The 20,509-nt window shown below is 38.4% G+C and overlaps 2 protein-coding genes, 1 long non-coding RNA gene and 1 pseudogene across 3 annotated transcripts; 2 read left to right on the top strand and 2 right to left on the bottom strand.

Annotated features, from left to right (window-relative positions):
• The first annotated feature begins 367 nt into the window (after positions 1-367).
• Positions 368-3,564, top strand: LOC130689789 (rab5 GDP/GTP exchange factor-like). The gene is made up of 9 exons (XM_057512727.2): positions 368-509; positions 569-781; positions 841-1,265; positions 1,325-1,552; positions 1,606-1,933; positions 2,015-2,072; positions 2,152-2,283; positions 2,347-2,457; positions 2,532-3,564. Exons 2-9 carry the CDS (start codon positions 570-572, stop codon positions 3,024-3,026), a joined length of 1,989 nt encoding a protein of 662 aa, XP_057368710.1. The 5' UTR covers positions 368-509; position 569; the 3' UTR covers positions 3,027-3,564.
• A 7,207-nt stretch (positions 3,565-10,771) lies between these two features.
• Positions 10,772-12,465, top strand: LOC130689528 (uncharacterized; annotated as a pseudogene).
• A 2,572-nt stretch (positions 12,466-15,037) lies between these two features.
• LOC130689456 (uncharacterized) lies at positions 15,038-15,570 on the bottom strand. The gene is made up of 3 exons (XR_009000744.2): positions 15,467-15,570; positions 15,213-15,396; positions 15,038-15,150 (listed from the first exon to the last, which is right to left on the bottom strand). It is a non-coding gene; the product is annotated as an uncharacterized LOC130689456 (long non-coding RNA).
• A 1,007-nt stretch (positions 15,571-16,577) lies between these two features.
• LOC130689529 (cell division control protein 45 homolog) lies at positions 16,578-18,432 on the bottom strand (the record flags this gene model as incomplete). The annotated part of the gene is given in 10 exon segments (XM_057512468.1): positions 16,578-16,650; positions 16,813-17,034; positions 17,109-17,369; positions 17,428-17,459; positions 17,461-17,560; positions 17,627-17,800; positions 17,867-17,925; positions 17,992-18,060; positions 18,118-18,255; positions 18,313-18,432. Coding segments are annotated over 10 exon segments (1,248 nt in total), but the record flags the coding sequence as incomplete, so codon positions are not given.
• Between the last annotated feature and the right edge of the window lie 2,077 nt (positions 18,433-20,509).

The raw sequence follows: 20,509 nt of genomic DNA, 5'->3' as shown, positions 1-20,509 counted from the left end.
AACAATTTGCCGCTCGTGTACTGTGTATTTATTTAACGTTTTGTGATTTCAAGGATCGTTATATATACGCACTAGTAGACTTGCTGAGACGGTAACATTTTTGACAGACTAATTGGAATGGATTTTTGTAGAAAGACGACGCCATAATTCGGTCATGTGACGCGTGGCTTATTTTGAACAGCTTCCAGATTCTCTTTTTTTCCCTTCCTGCTTTTTTGTTTTCTTGGGCCGTGTTTATGAATAATAAACTTCCGAGATTTGGCCGGTTAACGAGCTAGTTGGAATAACCGGCAAGGGACCAACAAAAAAAGGGAAAAAAAAAAGGGCAATGAAACCCGCACACGCATAACTACATATTACGGGTGAGTAGAGGCATCAAATTAAACGGTACCACAAGGATTTTCCCCTTCTTTTTTTTTTCCTTCATTTATTTCTTCCTTTGTATTGTTAAAACGTCAACACACTCTCATGCTTGCATAATTTTTCGTCGCTCTCTATTAGGCAACAAAGTACGTGATTCTAAAATAAATGTCCTAGATAATAATGTCATTGTCTAATTCTTTTGTAGAATGGAGTCGGGAGGCAGTCGTTCGTCTCGTTCGGGACATGGCCCTAAACTTCACATTCCTCAGTCTGATTTAATGTGCAAGACAGGTTGTGGGTTTTTTGGAAATATCGCGTGGCAAGGATACTGTTCAAAATGCTATAAGGAATATTTCCTACAGAGACAGCAACATCAAGATGCCTTTGCCGCTTCACCATCTGGTTCGATAAGCAGGAAGTACGTGGGATACCACCCGTCATTCACCAGTAAATTAATGAAAAAATTATTATTTCTAGAGTTGAAAGGTCAATGAGCGATGCCAGCACTTTTTTCAACAAACCCGAGCAGAACTCTTCTACGCTCCCTCGTCATGGCTTTTCCAGGTTTGAAGAAAAGAAACGACACAATCAGGAAGTGAGGACGACAGCTGTAAAATCCCTCTTCCGTAAGACACCCACAAAAGGTGTGGGGAGCCCAAAGTCTCGAGACAGAAGAGCCTTGAGTCCAGAATCCCACACGTCAATCGTAGAACTGGATCAGTTCCTTCAAACACTACCTCAAAATGCTGCCCATCACGCCTACAGTTTCTTGAGAGTGCAAGCTGATAAATTGGATCGTTTAGTATCTTCAGGTGTCCTCACTCCAATTGAAATATCTGACAGGGTTCACAACATCTACCAAGTATTTGATGAAAAGCTGAAAACTCATTCAGGGTTCTTAGGCATGTATTTGGCCTTTATTTTATTCAATTTTCGAATAATAATGACGTTTCTGAAACAGATATGACCAGCAGCTCCATGGAATCTCTATTGGATCATAGCGAGCGCTATTTGACGCGATTGTTGTACAAAAAACTCTTTTGCCCCCCAAACTGCGATGACGAAGAGCGTGATTTGGCCGTTCAGAAGCGTATCCGCAGTTTGAATTGGATATCGGCTCCGCTTCTTGACTGCCGAATTAACGAGCTCGATTCGAAAGTGCGTGACATTCTCGAAAAGGCCATCACGCGTACGTTTTATCCAATTAAACAAACGTCTGAATTCTAAACGAGTTATTTTTAGATCTCATTGAAATGGACGGCCAAAGAGCACCTCAGGACAAACTAGCTTCTATTATAAATTGCAGCAAGTTGGTCTTTGAAATGCTTGGGTTGTCCAACAGTTCAAATGCTCATCAATCAAAAACACGCACTGAAGAGTGTAATAATAGCGACCAAGGCCAAACTGGAGAACTAAAGGAGAATGACGTGAATGATAAAGAGGAGCCACCTTCATCAACCGTTCACAGCTCGCAACCGGTGAGTGCCGACGATTTCCTACCGGCACTCATTTACGTTGTCTTGCGTGCAAATCCACCACGCATCCATTCCAATCTCAATTTCATCACAAGGTACACGCGATAAGAAGACTCATTCTTTTTTAAAAAAAAAGTTTTTTTTTTTTTTTTTTACGCCAACCTATTACCATGTAGATTTGCCGCCCCTGGTCGATTGCTTCAGGGCGAAGGTGGATACTACTTTACCAATTTGGTATTTTATTTTCCATTATAATTCACGTTAATTAGTGTATAACGATTTGCCCCCTTTTATTGGGCGGTTTCCCCGGCAGTGTTGCGCAGTGTCCTTTTTAGAAAACCTGACGAGCGATTCACTGGGTCTGTCAAGCGATGAATTTGATCGTTACATGAGTGGCAAGTCCATCCCTTTTGCGTCACTTCAAGCCGGTGTTATGGTGTCTGAGGTATTGAAGAAATTTCATCAAATTTTTGTTAATCGATTGCCTGGAAACATGTTTCATTCTCAGGGGTTGCGACTCATGTACCAAAACATGTCGACACTGTCGGAGCTCCGACACAAGCAGATAAATCTACAACAGCAAATACTTGAGCTTAAAAATGATATGGAATCCTTCAACGTAAGATTTTAAGCTCCTGCGTTTTATCGTTCGTTCTTGTTATCACTGTTGTTTATTACACATTTTTGACACAGGAATGTATGAGCAAGGAAGTGGGCGAATGTTTGCAAAGCTTTCCCGTCCAGATTCGGGGCAAACGAGCCCCGGTCAAACCCGATGAGGTGCAGCCCGAAGAGAGCGATACCCTCAAGTTGTTGCCTCCCCCATTACTCCCTCATAAAATCAATTCAGAATCGCCTCTTCCTCCGTTGGTGGAATCGATATCACCTAATTTAGAACATCTCGTCCCGGCCAGTGCCGCCGTGGTTGCTCCCGGGGGGCAGCCGCCATCACATAAGCATGCCCGAGTGGCCGACAGTCTTCAGGACGGATCACTCCAGGAACTCGATCTGTTTGCTCTTAATGAATTGTCGATAAATTGCTCGTCCTCTGGAGAGCCAAACAATCTGGAGAATGCCGACGATGACCCTTTCAATTCCCTTTCGCTGACTGTTCAAGGCCGTATCATTCCGTGTATTCCCTGCGACAACATTTCCCCCACTGGCCAACAACCTCCACCCACCAACTAACCACTCGAAAGGATCGCTAACGCTTCCTTTGTTTTTGCTTTCGGTAGTTTTTTTTTTTGTTTTTTGGAATTGAAAACAGTTAAAGGGACAAGGAATTCAATCGCGATTCCTATTTGCGAGTTTAACTCTTCGTATTTAAGTAACCTAACGATTGGAGTGTTGTGCTTTTTCGTAATCTTTTGGGCAGCATAAAGTGAAACGATGATTGCCGGACAGCTTCACATCTGTTTCATTTCCCTCTTCTCGTTCTTGTTCTAGTCTTTTCTTTTTATTGCTATCTTACTGCTGCTGTATCCTGCCCGAGTGCTTCGCCAACTGTTTCGCCAATTCCCTTCTTTCTTGTAGGGAATTATAACGAACGTGTAATGAAAATCGTTGAGTGTTCCAGTTCAAAGCTAAAAAGATGACAGTGAAACTGTCTGAATTTTTGTTAACAAAAAATTCCGGGTTCTTGGCAATGTTTGTTCATTCGTGCAGAAGAAATGTTTCAAGGACATGATAAACATCGCGAGAGTGATCCAATAGAACGTTATGCGTTTGAGAATTAAAATCTATCACTTTTTTTGTTTTTATTGTGTGAAGAATTATTTAGTTTGAATATTAATCTTATTTTTTGCAAACATATTTTTCCCAGGTACAGAATTCATAGTTAACAAGTTTATGTCTCAGTTTTATTTTAGGTGAACAACTGGCAAACGAGCTTCACATCCTTTGCTTTGGACAGATTCGCAGGGTGGTTTTTCAAGGTTCAACGATTTTGAGCACTTCATAGTGGTTGTTTGGTGATGTAGGATCTCTCTGTTCATTGAAATTTTGCATTTGAAACGTTCGTCTTAACATAGTTGGAGATTAATGACATTTAATAGTGTAACGCCATCGTTTCGTTTCATCGAGAGCCAATTGGCTTTTCCTCCAGACAACAATCCACAGTGAGGTCTGCAAATATATTCGGCGTGGAATCAACTTTCCCAATAACAATTTTTGTTTCTTCCAAAGGTAGGGGATGGATGAGCTTTCACGCACGTTCTCTCTAGAAAGTCGAGGAAAAAGCAATTAGATGTCAAGGTTAGTTTGTTCGCCTCTCCCTTTATTGTCTGTGGGGATAGGAAATGCGTAACTGAGAGAACATCGCCCGAATTCAGTTGGTGAAAAGCACTGCAAGGTCATGGGTGTTGTGTGACTGCTGTGTGTTTTGCTGGACTGCAACACGCTGTCGATACAGCCCTTGCCTACCGTTGATTTCTCCCCAATTGGGTATTGTAGCGCAAGTCATTTTCATGGTTTAGTATGTTTTTTTATTTTGATGTTAAATATTATCCGTGACTGTCTGCAATTGTGTTCCACAAGCAACAGCTAATATGAGCTATCTGCATGATTGGAGCATCGGATTTCTTAGTTACATATTCCAGGGAAATGATGCTTTTTATTTAGTTTTGTTACGCTGATTGTAACTATAGACTGAAGTGTTAAGTTTTGTTGATAGTAGTTGTACTTTTGCACGAGGTTTTAATGGGGCATTAGTGCTTCGGTCTTATTGATTCAGGATTGATAACTTGCTTTTTTACTCCCCAGTAACATGTAAATTTGTTCGTTAATCTGGTGTTTGATTTTCTATTTCATATAGGTATGTGCAGCAAAGTACTAACATTCAACGACAAGTATACTATGGCTGGTCTTGTGACGTGAAAGATTCGCTACCTGGCCACCCGCTCCCACGAAGGACGTCATGTTCATAAGCCGTCGTCTACCGTCTGAGTCCAGCCACATTAAGGTTTTCACCAATCCACTAATTAAAGGTAAAAAATTGCAGGTCGTGTCCAAAATTCAAGGTTAAATAATTGCATGTATTGAACGAGAGGCTACAGAACTAGTGCAGCTCAGTCTTTATTCAAATTACGTGGTTTTAAAATTCGTGTTTACATAATATTGCCGTCGCTTTTCATTCTCATCTTGTAGGTGGGAGTTGCTTTGTTTAATTTCGAAATGGTTGGATGGGTATTCAAGTTTCTGCGGGTGTCTGTACACCATACCTCCTTTAAATTTAGTTGCCGTTTCCTTAGAATGCATTTCATGTTTGCTAATCGAAACTTCATTGGTACTTGGTACTGGGCTACGTTGACGGGGCATTTCGCAGCTCTTGGCAAGAAAAATTTTGAGCTTCACTGGAGAGGCGTCAACGGTGCAATGGGTAAAGCAATTTGTTACATGTATTACAAATTTCATGATGTTTCTATGTATGTCAGTGACCGTGATTCATTTAACGTATGCAATGTTTAGGTTTCAACAGATGTATGTATGTAATATTGTCATTTCTCACTATTTTATAGAGCGTTATTAACCACTTTTAATATTCAACTTCTGTTCTCTAGTTAGCCACTTATATCGGGATATTAACAGAATTCGTGTATTACTATCTAGTGACAATCCACACCGAAACAATTAAGGCGCCACCTCTTAAGACTGGAGTTGATGATGATAGTAAGTGTTAGGAGAGGAAATCATTAAGTTCTCAAGCGTCTTCAGTTTCGGTTTCGTAATTGGCGAGTTTGACTGTAAAAAAAAAAAAACTAAAACACAAAGAATTTGACTGTTGTCTGCTTGTATTGGTCGAAATCTAGACAGGTGTGTGATCAGTGCAATCTTCAATAATTATAAACAATTCCTGATAGTTTAAACAACTGTGATGAATCTATATTGTCTCAGACAAGTGCTGACTTCAGCAACCAAGATTGCTGGGGAAAATTTCTCAAAACGAAGAACAAGAAATCATTGGAAATGGTAAAAGTATTCGCACATTATTTCCTTCAGGTTCTATGTGCTGTCAAATAATGTTTTCTTTTCTTCAGGTATGGCTTGTATTAGCAGCCCAATAGTGTGCTTCATAAATAAGTCAATCCCTGAAATAAGATTCTAATTGAAAGCAGTTGGAACTTCTGCTCTTTCTGCTGATAATGTGGGTTTTCCGTAAACAAGCTTACAATAACTTATGACCAGTGTTTTTGGCTTTCACATGCAGCTCCGTAACAACTACTAATGTTAGCCAAACTGTTGTCGAATTTACATTTAACTGGCATGAAAAAATCCCTTGACAACATTTTTTGGATACCTGGCTTTGCTTAATGTGACTCTTGATGCTGTGCATATTCCTAGTTCATGGTTAAAGAAACATTCAATGCCATTGAGTTCCATTGGAAAGATTCGAAAAAGATTTGTAAAGTATTTGACAAAACCATTATTGTATTAATAAAGTAATTGTTTGGTATGCTTATATTGACAGCTAACTTAAGAAATCCTAAAAGTTGGTGGGTGGTAGATTTGTTTTGTGTAGCTCCAAGAACATATTTCAGTGCCATGTACAGTGTATGATGTTGTTAATATGTATTAGAACTGTTTTTACATTTTAAAGGAGTCATAATATAGCTATGATTTTAAAACATTACAGGATTGAGGATTCCCGTTTATAGCAATGCGATGGCGGAGCAATGGAAAGATTCCATTGATTTCTAACGAAAAAAGCAAATGGTAGTGTTATGTATTGAACATATAACATATAAGTTGAGTTTCCCATGTTGTATTACTTTTTACAGGAATTTAGTTTCCAAACTTGATTCGCAACTGCATCCATATCTGTTGAACAGTGTTTGGCCTTCAAAAGGGCCTCCCGAAATCTCCTGTCCGAAGTCTTTTGGGTTATTGTAAGTTAGTGAAACAAAAAATAACGCTAACTAATGTTTTTATTTTCCTTACATAGATACATAATGGCAGCCGTTCGGAAAGGGTTAAGTTCGTTGAGGAGGAGCGTTTTGAAACAGATAGCCGATGGAAGCGTTGCCAGAAATTGCCATGGCCCATTTACGTTCCGTCACATTATGGTATTCTTATAAAGAAATTAAAGTGCATATCTGGGCTCCCTTCTTTCTGTGGCCCCGTTTCCCCTTGACTCATAATAAGCCCGTAGGGGGTCATGCCCCTACTGTACGGTATATATAAAAATAACATATACCGAGGTTTGGAGGGCTCTGGCCGGAAAGGGGACGTGGGAGGTCCGCTTAGTCCGATGAAGTGTTCACGGAGGGCGACGTGGCTACCCACAAATCCGAATTAAAGGTTAATCGCTCCTGTAAAAATGTTCCAAATCTTCGGCTCTTCTTCCGGCTTCTCTTAGCCAAGCACCGGGTAATCTCCCCGGTGGGTCAAACAAGGCAGTGTCTCCCCCTGCCTTGGTTGACGGCAACTTTTGAGAGGGTTATTTTTCCTTTCAAAAGTTGCAAATTCGTTTATTTGTGTGGAGAATTGAAAATAAATTTCTTATTTTTTTTTAAACGCAAAATTTATCTCTTATTTTGCTACCTCTGCTTCTTTCTGATTCGCTGCTTACAATTTTCTTACTGCTGCTGCTGCCGCTGGACGAATAGCATTTTTGAGATCTGTTCTCGTTCCTGTGGTTGCATTCCACGTTGTTAAGAATTGTATGTACTAATTTGGTAAGGATTATTTTGTAATTAATCACCGTTGACATTGGAATAATCAATTTATGTTTCATAGTAGTAATGGACTGCAATCCGTTTTGATGTAATTGTAACTGATTTTACTTTTAATTCTCAGTAACTATTGGGTATCGAACCCTGATATTCGGCATTGCTCGCCAATGCTCAACCATTGAGCTATAGTCACATACAAATTTTCTCTTTTATACCTTTAAACAATGCACGATAATTTTGTATAGTCAATGTTTGTCGCCTCGCAATAGTATATGTCAATCTGATAACCGGTTGCATAAGTGTCATAGCTTATGTGTAGAGTGTCCGGCTACGGAAGCAGAAGGCTGAGGTTCGTATCCAGTCCAAGCCAATAGGTCAATTGGTTACCATTTTATTGAATATGTAAAATAGGATGTCCTGAGACTACTTGCAAAAATGGTTTCTGTATAATGTAACTCATGGCTCAACGGTAGAGCATCGGTTTCGTAAGGCGAATGTATGGGGATCGATCCCCATTAGAGTTCAACCAGGTAATTAAAGATTCCCAACATTGCAATTGATATGCATCAATACCAAAGGCAGACACATTGATTATAATTGGAATTACATCCAAAATTATATACATAAGACGTTACTTGAAGCAGTAATAATGCTGAGAATTGAAATGGTAATACTGGTTGAGAAATCAATTTGTTGATTTCAAACAATTATATTTATAAAATTATTGACATATCAGTACAGGTAACTACATTATTCATGGCACTTAGATGGGATTCGAACCCACATATATCAGCTTGCTAGGCTGATGCTCTACCATTGAGCTACTTGTCACACTTCCATAAAGTTTAAGACTTCAACACATTAATGTGATCGTGAGCGCGAGTCAATAGAAAACCAAATCCCAATGGGGGGATATAGGGGGGCAGATGCCAGAAAGGCAAGGCGTCCGCTTCCCAACTCGAAGGTTCCTGGTTCGATTCCCAGTCAGGTTTCCGATTCCACAGGCTTCCAAACTTCCCAGGTGTCACGATTCCACGGGGCCAGTCGGGTTGGGAAACTTCGTGCGAAGCACGCGAACGGATATTTTACTAACAGTTAATCTCGTAACCAGCAACAAATTTTAATAAATAAGTTGTGTTTCTCACTTACCGAGTATTTAGAAACTGATATGTCTTACAACGGAGTTTAATCGTAGGCCTTAAGTTCTTTCTAGATAGATCGTAGTGATGCACATCTATTCCAATATTTGGAAAACATTTGTGTAGTGCTTCATATATTTGAATGCATATATTTGTTTACATTTTGTTTCAATTTAAACAATCATATTCATTTGATTCGTTTGGGACTTGAACCCTTAACCTTCGGCGTACAATGCCGATGCTCAACCACTGAGCCATGAACCGCCTTAGCTGATTTTCTGAATCTATTAAAGACAACATATTTACACATTTAATAATGAAAATCACACAAATGATTGCTTGCAGATACTTATATCCTTGGACTGGATTTGAAACTCAAGTCTTCTGGTACCGCAGACGGACATTATACACATAACCTATAACACTTATACATTCAAGAATAGAATAACAAATAGTCTAGCTACCTGTTATCTATTACACAATTTCAAAAATATGTGGCACAACAAACATATTAAATTGACAACGTTGCTTAATTGTCGATGCTTTTTTCGTTTGACTGGGTTTGAACCTTAGTTTACTGTCATCGCAGCCGGGCACTTTACATATATGCTATGTTACTTGTACGACGATGTATCTTACTAACTAATAATATAGCGAATCGTCATCTATAACATATTTCCAATAATATGAGACACAACAAATATATATATTTCAAAATGTTAGCTTACAGATACTTATATCCTTTGACTAGATTGGAACCTTAGTCATTTGCCATCGTAGGCGGATGCTATACACACAAGCTATGACACTTGTCCCAATTAATGCAGACTAACCAATAGTATGACGAAACGATATACATTTACTACTCAATATTATTGTGCGTTGACTCAAGGTAAAAAAGAGAGAATTTGTATGTGATTATAGCTCAAGGGTTGAGCATCGGCAAGCTATGCTGAATATTAGGGTTCGACACTCAATAGTCACTGAAAATTCAGTTAGTGTCTATAGTTAGTGTTTCTGGTGTCAATTGTGTACATGTTTGAGTTGTAATAAAATGTTTCAAATGATTATGTAAAAGCTTCTCAGTTGATCATAATACACATGTTACAATAATAAAATGTAAACAGGTTCTGCTAATGTCAACGGGTATAAATTACGAAATAGTTGCCACCAAACTAGTACCTATATACCATTCAAACATCAAAAGACCTTGTGACAATAAAATTGTACACATAACACACAGAAAACTTCAACAAGCGAAAAACTTCCAATATCCAAACCATAAAAAATACAAGTTTTACAATTTAGGTATTTGCAACTTTTGAACGGATATTGTATTCAATAAATACGTTTTTTTTATTCGTAAGATTATTAATAATCATTTTCAACCAATTTCGTGTTTTACCGAGAACATAAGTTAGACAAGCTGTTTTGAAATATATTGAATAATTGTGCAATTGTGTTGGCGGATAATTTTGTTTGTAAACAACCGTATTTTAATTTTAAGCTTCACGCAGGAATATAAAAATTTTGCCATTGATTTAAAACTTTGCTTTTATTCTTTACAGAGCGGTGTACTTTTAGTGTAAGTTTAATGTTAGGGCAGCGTACTGGTACTAGAAAGCTTGTTTCTACCGATAGCGTTCTTAATTTCTAATATTATATGGATAGAATTTTTCCAGCTTTTGTTAACTTTCTAGCTTTCAATTCAAAAGGAACGTTCCTCATCTTCATCTGAAAACAGAAAGGCAAACTAATCTTCACGGTTGAGCTATATAAACAAGAAAAAAATGCTAAACGCAAACGATATTCAACAGTAAGTCGCAGTAAAAAGGATGCAAGAAATCGTGCCGATCTACAAGGATGAGGAATATGAATCTCAAGAGTCATAATTTGGTTAGACCAAGTCAAATAAGGTCTGTTCGTTGACAATGCATTCGGCACAAGCATCTTTTCGTATCTATTACTGAGATGTTTTACGATGACGAGCGGGCGATACGTATGCACTCCAGTATATAAGGAGAAGTAAGCTACACGATATTTCGCAAGTTGCTGATAAACCACGTCGGAGTATACAACGTTTTTTAAACAGAAGCGGAAGAAATCAAGTTTTAAACTAGGGAAAATGCAGAAAGTCTGGCTATCAATCTATACCATTCTGACGTTGCAAAATTGTCGAGGTTGGCACGGCGATAACGAAGAAACCCAGTCAGCAATTACCCAACAATTGGACGAATACTTTACCGATGGCTTAGGTCTTACCCCACATCGCTGGAATTTTCATTACCACCAGATGAATCCTCAGTTTCTAGGTAAGAAATGTTAACGGTTAATGTCACGAGTTTTCAATTACAAACGTCGTTTCGTAGAGAAAAAGTCTTTACGAATGGCGTACACCTTCCAGCAATTGGAAATATCACGGAAATCAGTTCAGCAAATACCTTCTTAACGGCAAGTTCAGCTAAATTACTATCTCCGTGTCAAAGCATTAACTTGATAATTTAACATTCAGGCAATCTCCGTGAAGAAAACAACAAAGTGGAAGGACGTTTGGCCCTCAGTGGCTTGGGCACCAATCTGATTAACACGGTCCTCTTCAATAACCGATTAACTCCAGCGAATACGTGGAGGCCCTTTAACAGTTTAGCAAACAGAATTCCTATTACCTACAATCCCAATTTCGATAGTCCTCTCGACGACTTCGACGGATGCACGTCTTCCAGCGGCGAAGCAGGAATTGGCGTTCCAGGATCAGCCTGTTCCCTGTTTCGAGGCAAACCAAGTGGATCCTGCGTCCTGGGGAAAGTTTGCTGCGTCAATGAGTTCAAAAACTCTTTAATTGTTAGCCTTTTAAATATTCGAAATTTATGTGCTACCTTTCTTCACAGACGCCATCACTGGTTTTCAGATTAGCATAGCTAAAACGACTAACATAAATTACGTCTGTTACCTTTATTGTTTTCCTAAGCTCCTGCTGATTGCCTGCAATACTGCACCGCGAGTTCAGATAAAGTTAAATCATTTAACTGGCAAGACGTCTCTACTACCACCATCCGCCAAGTCAACAACCAAAACTACAACATTTGCTTCAGGACTGAACTGCTTTCAGGACAGGTACGGATCAGTTTTGCTAATCAATTCCTACTAAAGAAGAATATCCATTAATTTCACCTTAAATGATTAAAAATCTATTTACGTCTAGCGAGCAACGGAAGTATGCTTATCAGCTTGTACTGTCACCATAGTGCCTTTTCTATTACAATACCGACAAGCACTGCCGCTGCTACCGCCGCCATTGCAGTCGCGACAGCCACAACAGCAGTAGCAGTTGCCCAAGCTAACATTGCTACTGCTACGGCAGCAACATTGGCTGCTGCCACCGCACCTCCCACAGCCGCTCATGCAACCGCACAAGCTACCGCTGCTGCTGCCCTTCTCTCCAGAGTTGGCATTAGTGCTGTGGTGAATGGCGTCACTACAGCCACCTGCATGTACGATTTCTTGCTCATCGGTGGTGGTCGAGATGCGGCAGGAATCGCGGCAGACGGTTACCGTGGTAACGCACTCAATCCCGCAGCCGCTGGGTCGGCCGCAAACGTCCAAGTTTGCAGTAAATTTCAATTTCAATTTGCATTAAAACGTTTGAATTATACACTTACTTTGGGTTGAATATCAAGCGTGACAGCTCCCATCAAATAATTCAAAATGAATTACCGGACTGACAGCACCGAAGCGGCCGTGGCTGCCGCGACCCATGTTCTTCCGGCTCCGGCGGACACGCTCAACGTCGGATTCTGCCTAGATTACCAGGAGAAATAAAGATACAAAATAAAAAAAAATAAAAATTGTAAATACAAATTACCTATGAATGTTGCTGCTAAATGAAAGCTTGTCGGCGATATAAAATTTACCTACAAATGGCGAGAGCCAACGCTGCAACTTTACAGGAATATTCCCCTAGTTCTGCAATAAAATTGTAATTATTTAAAATAATGTTCTTGTTTGTAATTTAAAGATAACTACTAAAATTCGATAAATAGTAATTGTTATGCTTTTCGTTGCCCTGCTTATACCGTGGTGTAACATTTCTTTAATAATATACATATTGTCCAACTTACAATGTCAATGAGGTAACTTTAAACCACATATCTGTAAAAGAAAAAATATGGTTATAAGAAAACCTTCCTATATCATTACTTATATTTGACGCAACTGCTGTTCAATGCCATTAGCAAAGTAAGGATCAATGTGGTAAGTGCTGGAAATGTAAATAGGCTACGCCACATTTTACGGACACATCAGAAGGTGCAATTTTTCATATCCCAAGTATCCACAACGCCTATGCAAAAGAAAATGAAAAATTAATTGATGAAGCTTCAATTAACCAGCCATGTGTTTGTGCTAGACAAAATGGGTTGAAATTCCAATGGAAGAAGGCCGATCAGATAACCTGCACACAATTACAGCAAATGGCTCGTTTCTCTACAACCATATCAGGTTTTTGTTTGGTCAATAACTTATGGTGTGGTACACTGTTAAAAACATAAAATCAAAAAAAAATTAACAATTTTGCTGATGAATAATATAAATATAATACAATAAATGAATGATCACAACCCAGGCCACTCTCTTCGTCGTCATTTACCTTTTTACTGCTGTGAATGGTATCAGTCCAAGAACGGCGAAACAGAACCCAATATCCTGTGATTGACACCACCAACTCAAATATAATTTATAAACAGTTACAAGAGATTCATTTTTTTAAGTTCACTTAGCTCATGCTGGATTTTGATTCGCAGAAGACTACTGCCCTTTTAAATGCCATGCCTCATTTTTGTGTCATAGTCATACTCTGGCAGGCTGGTAATGAATTTATAACTGTAAACTATTTTCCCATAGTTCACCATTACTTGCCTAATCGTTCAATCCAAGCCATGAATTTTACAGTAGACACGTAGAATGCTCACCGATCACACTGACGAACAGATGCAGACAAAACATGTTCTGGCGCGCAGATAGTTTTTGGGGTAGGTGCACACCTAACTTCCTGTAAGCGTTGCCGTCATTACATTTCTTTTTAAATCGTTCGCTTTTTTTTTTTATTATTATTATTATTCCTACTTCTATGTTCTATCTGTGCAATAAAATACTTTTTTAAGAATTATTTTTTTTACTGTGTTAACGAGTTATTTACCAAGCAACCTGTTTTGTCGTTGATATTCTAGAGCTGTTGCGCCAGTACGTTTCGGTATGTTATGCATGCTTGGTCGAGATGTATGCTTTCATTGTTCCAAAACAGAGCTGCCTGCGTTGCGTCGTTCTGATGAATAACAGAAGTACATAATTACATGAGCAATTCAGCCCGATAGAATTTTGCCAGTGGGGTAAAGTTCTCGTGTCTTTCAAACGATGGAACAAATCGTGGCGTACAGACTCAAACGATTTACACCTGTCGCAGTATGTTATCAGACTTATCAGTGATACTGGCCTTGAGGTTTGTCCGATTCTATTGCGCCCATTTGCCGGGCCAACAGACAACCTTCACTCGATGTTTCAACAGTAGAAAATGCCGATTTTTTCATTCGTTTCTTCGAGTAAACATGTCGATGGCACGCCCTTCCCTGTTATTGGCAAATCCGAATTCTCGCCGGCACGATCTCTGCGTGTTTGCCATTTCAATAACAAAGGGCCAATTCACCTTTATTGTTTTTGCCTCCTTTGATGGTAAGCATTGTTTCCATTGGTTTATCGTTTATCTGTAAGTATTCAATTATTTGTTACACTCTTTTAATTCTTCAACTTAGACTCATGGAACAACGTGTAATACCTGGATATTTTCTGAAGTAATGTTGTATTTGATTTTTATTTTATTCGTATGGGAACCGATCCCCAGACATTCAGCGTGCAACACCGATGCTCTAACATTGAGCCACGAGATATATCTAAATTTTTTATTATCGCATATCATATGTTATCGTTTAGGCTGTCTGTGCAGTCTTGCACAACTATATGTTCATCTGTCTATTGGTTGGATAAGGCCCATAGCTCTGTGGTATAGCGTTGAGCTGCAATGCCTGTTACACTGGGTTCGAACCTCAGGTGATATATAAACTGCTTTGTCATAAATTCAAAAAATTTTTAAGAAAATTCCTTTCATACCTAAAAAGTCCATGCATGATGTTCATCGCTGCAATGCCAACGAAATGTAACATCTTTAGGGCCATTTAAGTACCCAGCTTCACCAACACTCTGAACGTAAAGGACATGTTGTTCTTTAGCAAGAGAAGCAGAATTATTTGAGGCTTCTAGCTGTGACAGAACTATAAAGGATTGCTGTTACACAGGATTCATTCACACAAGATGGTACTTCTCATTAGAGAATTTGCATACTCTATTACTTTACCTCATACCTTAATGGTAATGCACTTTCAGTGTTTTTCAACTGTAGGCTCACTCTCCCATCCTGTAACACTTCCAGACTTGACTTGATCCCCCACTAAAATTCTGTGAATGCAAAATAATAGCATTAAAAATACTTTTTCGATAGACAAAAAACCGATAAGTACCTAATTCATGTTTTATGTTGAACTCGTGCTATTTCTGGGTTTCCGTACCACACCCATTTTCAGCCCAAATACGGTCCCACAATTGTTTACTTCCTTCGCTGCATGGACTTATTACTAACAATTCTTTTAGTGCAGCACTAACAGAATTTAACTTTAACACACTGTCAGGTGGTAGACTGAATAACTAAACAATAAATAATTGTTTGTTAAAATTCTATACTTATTTTGAATTCTTATTTGAAAAGTTTAGGTACCTGACTGTGTTCGCCTAATGCCAATTCATCCTCATGTTCAGTTAGGGATGAGTTTGGAAAAACCTCCTTCACTGTTTGGAAACTGTTCCGTTCCAATTTGTTCTTTTCCCCTAGCTGAGCTTGAAGACTCAAAATTTGAACTACAAAACACAAATGAATAAAATCAAATAAATAGAATCATTACGTATTAGGCCTTACCATCCTTAGCTTTGCTGTTATCTAATATTTTGTGTTGTTCCAATAATTGGGCCTGCAGCTTCATAATTTGATCTAATAAACAATATTTAATAATTGAAAACCAATATAATGTTTATACTTACCATCCTTTTGTTGTATTATCTTATCCATTTTTCAATTGTTCCTCCAGCCACGCGTTATTCTCCATCCCCGCTACTGAACTAACTGCGAATGGCATCCAATGGTTAGTGTTATCCAATGGTTTTTGTTAGTGATGAAGATCCTACTTGTTTCTGTCATAGACTGTGGGATCCACCGTTACAAAACTCTACATCAGCAACAATCGTTTCTCACTGCTCAGAACCTGCAAATGTCGTGAATGAAAAAATTGTAATTAAAAATAATTAAAAAAATAATTGTAACACCGAGCATTATTAAACGACTTGCCTAACTAGGGAAACCGCTGGAACCACAATGTTTGTCTCCACAATACTGACATGATTGAAATGACAAACTTTGTTTTATTTCATTAATTCAAAAATAAAATGAACCGCCGTATGCATATTTACCTCTAGACGTAAATAGCTATGCGGTAGAAGTGGATACTACTGTCCAGTTGTCAGGTATGAGATTTCCTACGAAATACTACAGATTAGACAAAGAATGCCGGGGTTTACATATTTCGAAACCAAACAATAAATCAAGAAACCTCTTTTCAGCATGGCGCACAATCGGTAGCAAAACCAGCAAAGATCCTATTTGGGCCTAATGAAACGTCACAGTATCAGGAAAGCCCCAAGTCTATCCATCCGGAAAAGTCTGTGGCGAACGATAACTGGAACGGGATGGTCCTCCGGCAAACATCACTTTAACGATAACGAGGAAACAATAATTTTCGTAAATTTTAAACTACAACAAAGACAAAATACAAGCGTTATTTTTCGGAAGTCGAGCGTAAATCAATTGTTGTAACGATAACTAGCACAACTGGTTGCTGCGATGTGATCCTAAAAGCAGAAGAACAGATCATTAGATGTAGTCAACTAGAAATGAATTATAGACCATCATATATAATTTGCATAAAAAATCGAAAGAATTCTACACACTATTTTAAAATCATGTACCGCGCGTACACGAACAAAGGAAAATGCGTATTTGATATGAATCACCAAAATCTTTCCAGTCGACTTGCTGATAAATCTATATTATTCGAGAACTGAAAACAACGACGGCTGCGAAGTATTCTGGTTACGTCTTGTATAACTGCGTATAAACAAGGTCCTGCGTTAATCACATGGCCCATATCTAGACAAGCGTGAACTTCTTTTCCAATTGCTATTTGCTGCAGCTTGGCCAATTCTATTCTTCTATAAACGGCGTCCATTTTCGAGCTGAAAGAGAAAACGAATGTTGCGAGATTTATTAGAATTGCTAGACTGCGTGATATCACTTTAAAATTTCATACTTTGAGAGACATTCCAGTGCATCATGAAATGCATCGGCTGGATCCTTATCCCTTTCGGCTGAATCTAGCAGAGCTAAAAGGGCGAACACTAAGTCACTAGCTGGATTTTTTGGGCGGAACCCATATTGGGAATTGAAGCTGTATTTAATGACGTCCTCTAAGTCATATTTCTCTACTTTTTTCTGGAAAATAGAACGGAGCTCATTGCGCAACTCGATATCCATCGAGTTATATTTTTGACGACACTGGGACAGCAGAAGCCTATCATAACGAAAAGAAAAATTAACACGACCAAGAAGAATAAAATAAACTAAGTTACCCTAAGTCCGCTAGAAACTCATTGAGTTTTTTTTTCTCCTTTCAATGTCCAAAGATGAAAATGACTGGCTGTTTGAGGAGTGTACTTTAAGCTTTCCAATAAACTCCAGTGCCGATACATTGACAAACTTAAACTGAAAGAGTTATTAAAATAGTCAATCATAATTACGTATAATGGAATGATAAAAAGGGAGTGTAACTCTTTTTCGTGGGTAATTTGAAGTGCGTCCTTGGTTCCTGTCGAATCTCCTCCATGTTGCGATAAATGAGCCAGTCGAATCATATGGCTTTGTAATTTGCCATTGTCAAGCACCGAAGTTTTGGAATCGACTTTACCTAGAAGCTGCTGCTCGCCAACCCCGATTATAGCCCACCTATCATAATGGGGAATAATTCATTCAAATATTAAAATACACATTCTGAAGAAAAAGTGGTGTCACCATAACAAGTCATTGCTGTCTCGAGACAATTTCCAGGCAAGTTCAAACATAAGGCCAGTCTAGACAAGGGATGAAAAACCAAACCAATGACGTGAAACATAATTTGATTATTTGTCTGAGCTTACCGATGAAGAATAAAAAGAAAATTGCACATAGTTGAACAAAATCTCTTTTTGACAAGCTTTTAAACAAACCTAAATAATCACTATCATTAGCAGACAAAGAGATTTATTAAACCTTACAATGTGTACCTGACCACCATTATAGATGTTGCAAACATCATACGGGCGATGAAAATCAGCAATGAAGAAAACTTTTTCTTCCGAAGGTTCTAAGTGTTCAACAATGTCCAAAGTTCCTCCACAGTTTATCAGAATAATGTGGTTCGACTGTGTGAAGATTGTGTTTACCACTTCAACTGCCAATCAACAGAAATGCATTTTAACCTGTTCACAGCTTTCTTTGTAGGCTGAAATGAGATCACTTTGGTTCTCCACAGGAATTATTGAGTAGCTTATTGAATTGAAACTGTGTCCAAAAAGAATTTGTTGTTCTTTCCACGATGGTCAAGATCATGAAAGAGTGCACTGACAAATAAAACCACAGCTTTTAGGGGTTGCATGAATTTCAATGCAAAATTGATCCACGCCGGTGGTATTCAATGTCACATTCTGCTGTACAATGTGATTATCTGACTATCCACCAACTTCTGAAGTATATATCTATGCAATAGATAAAGAAAAAGAAATAAATTCATCAAGTTTCAGGTAACTAGCCATATGTTCGAGCTGTACAAAATGGGCTGAATTTCAATGGAAGAAGTTGCGTTCAGATAACCTGCACGCAATTGCAGCAAATGGCTCGTTTCTCTACAACCATATCTGGTCTTTGTTTGGTCACTAAGTAATTTAAAAAAAAAAAGCAATTGATAAAATAAATTAACAATTGCAGTTTTAAATTTTTTCCACGTAAACCTGCAAACCTGCTGACAAAATATTTAGCGCCCGAATGAAGAATTGACTTGTCACTTGTACGCCAGAAAATACCTCATGCTTTGTTGCCATACTTTTTCAAATAACCCCCAATGCGAAATAAGAGCAGTAGTCGGCCCTAAACGCCTGATTGGCTGTGATCCGGGGCTCAGCCAAGTACTTGTTTAAAAGAGGCATTCTACCCACAAATGAATGCCATTCAAAAAGTTCCCAATTCAATTAAATAAATCATGACCAAAAACAGAACTAACCAATGCAGTGAAATACAATAGTTGTTTTTACCGTAGGTGAGTCGTCATTCATCAACATGAAACTCCCAATCTGGACTAGTGTTCCTAGTTCTTGATGGTGGGGTACTTCACCGAACTTTACTGAAGCAATCTTAAAAAAAAGGAAGTAAAAGGGAAAAAGAAATGCAATAAGGCAACAAAAGCTTTCACAACTCCTGACCTTCATCAGACAATTCTGGATCAGTTTGCATCCATAACTAGACTTACATTTGTGTAGAAGACGTCGACGCCGTAACTTTGACTGTAGTATTAAGACGGAAATTCCACGTATAAGGTGGTGTACGAAGAGCGAATGGATGGTGGCTTTGGAGATCCACTGTGCGACAGTAGAAGAGGACTGGTTGAATATGGCGCGTCATAAACCTAATGAAAATGAGAAATTTGAAAGCATAAGATCGCCTCTTTCCAAAGACGAAGTGGAAGTCCAGTGACATATTACGCAAAAAAGTTCTGTAAATTTCAATACATTTAAGCAGTGTGATTTAACAGTGTTGAATTTGTGGAAGACAACCATATGGTGTGGTTTGGTTGTACTGCAATACATATAAATGAAGAAAATTGGTCAAAGCTTTTCATCAGTTGATCACAATGCCCAGTGTAATCTGTGAACAGAAATAAATTTAAAATAATTAACGAAAAAGATTTAGATAATTCAACAATACAGTACCACAGTCATAATGTTCATCTGATCTGCCAAAACAATCATATTTTCCATTACAGACTTGCTCGGTAGAAATGCAATGAAGTCCACAAAAGAACTCTTTAGCACACTTATATGGAACAAGTGAAATGAGTGTGTAATTATACATATGAAAAAGAAATTTCTGGGGGAAAAGTTGTAGTGAAAATATTACCCTTTTATTGCAGTTAACAGGAATGCCTAAATCACATTTCATCTTTCACCTATTATTACTACAAAATGTGAATGATCACAATACCTCACAAAAGGGTTGTCTGGGAACATTTGTATAAATATGCATAATGTACCGAGAGTTAGTGTCACTATTCAAAATTATCAGAGTAGGCTGGGCCATTCACAAAACTTCTACCCATACAATGTTGTGTCATTGAGACTTCTAAAGAAGACTTTCCACTGAATCCAAGCCCCTGAATTCTCAGATGCTAAGTCCACTCTGTAACTTCGACATGCATCCAACATTCGGGTTCCATTCAACAGGGCACGTCTGTTGGTTGGACAATGCCAGTGAAAACAACTGATCATTTTGTTTTTCATTATCTTTTTGCAAACAACTAAGAAAGACTTTGAAGGATCCTTTTATACTATATCCTTATTTACAGTCTTTTTGAATGCCTGATAGGTGGCATCAGCTGAGAGAACAAAAATAAAATAATCGACAGCA

The sequence above is a fragment of the Daphnia carinata genome, chromosome 6, assembly GCF_022539665.2.
Source record: "Daphnia carinata strain CSIRO-1 chromosome 6, CSIRO_AGI_Dcar_HiC_V3, whole genome shotgun sequence".
In the NCBI taxonomy this organism is placed as follows: Eukaryota; Metazoa; Arthropoda; class Branchiopoda; order Diplostraca; family Daphniidae; genus Daphnia; species Daphnia carinata.
Note: the sequence above shows the minus strand (reverse complement) of the source record. Positions and strands in the feature narration are given on the sequence as shown.

What these genes read in the sequence shown, in the direction of transcription:
- LOC130689789 (XM_057512727.2), top strand. Translation starts at nt 570, where the DNA reads ATGGAGTCGGGAGGCAGTCGTTCGTCTCGTTCGGGACATGGCCCTAAA. An exon ending in TCTCGAAAAGGCCATCACGC is followed by an intron (nt 1,553 to 1,605) that starts GTACGTTTTATC and finishes AGTTATTTTTAG; the next exon opens with ATCTCATTGAAATGGACGGC. An exon ending in GATACTACTTTACCAATTTG is followed by an intron (nt 2,073 to 2,151) that starts GTATTTTATTTT and finishes TTTCCCCGGCAG; the next exon opens with TGTTGCGCAGTGTCCTTTTT.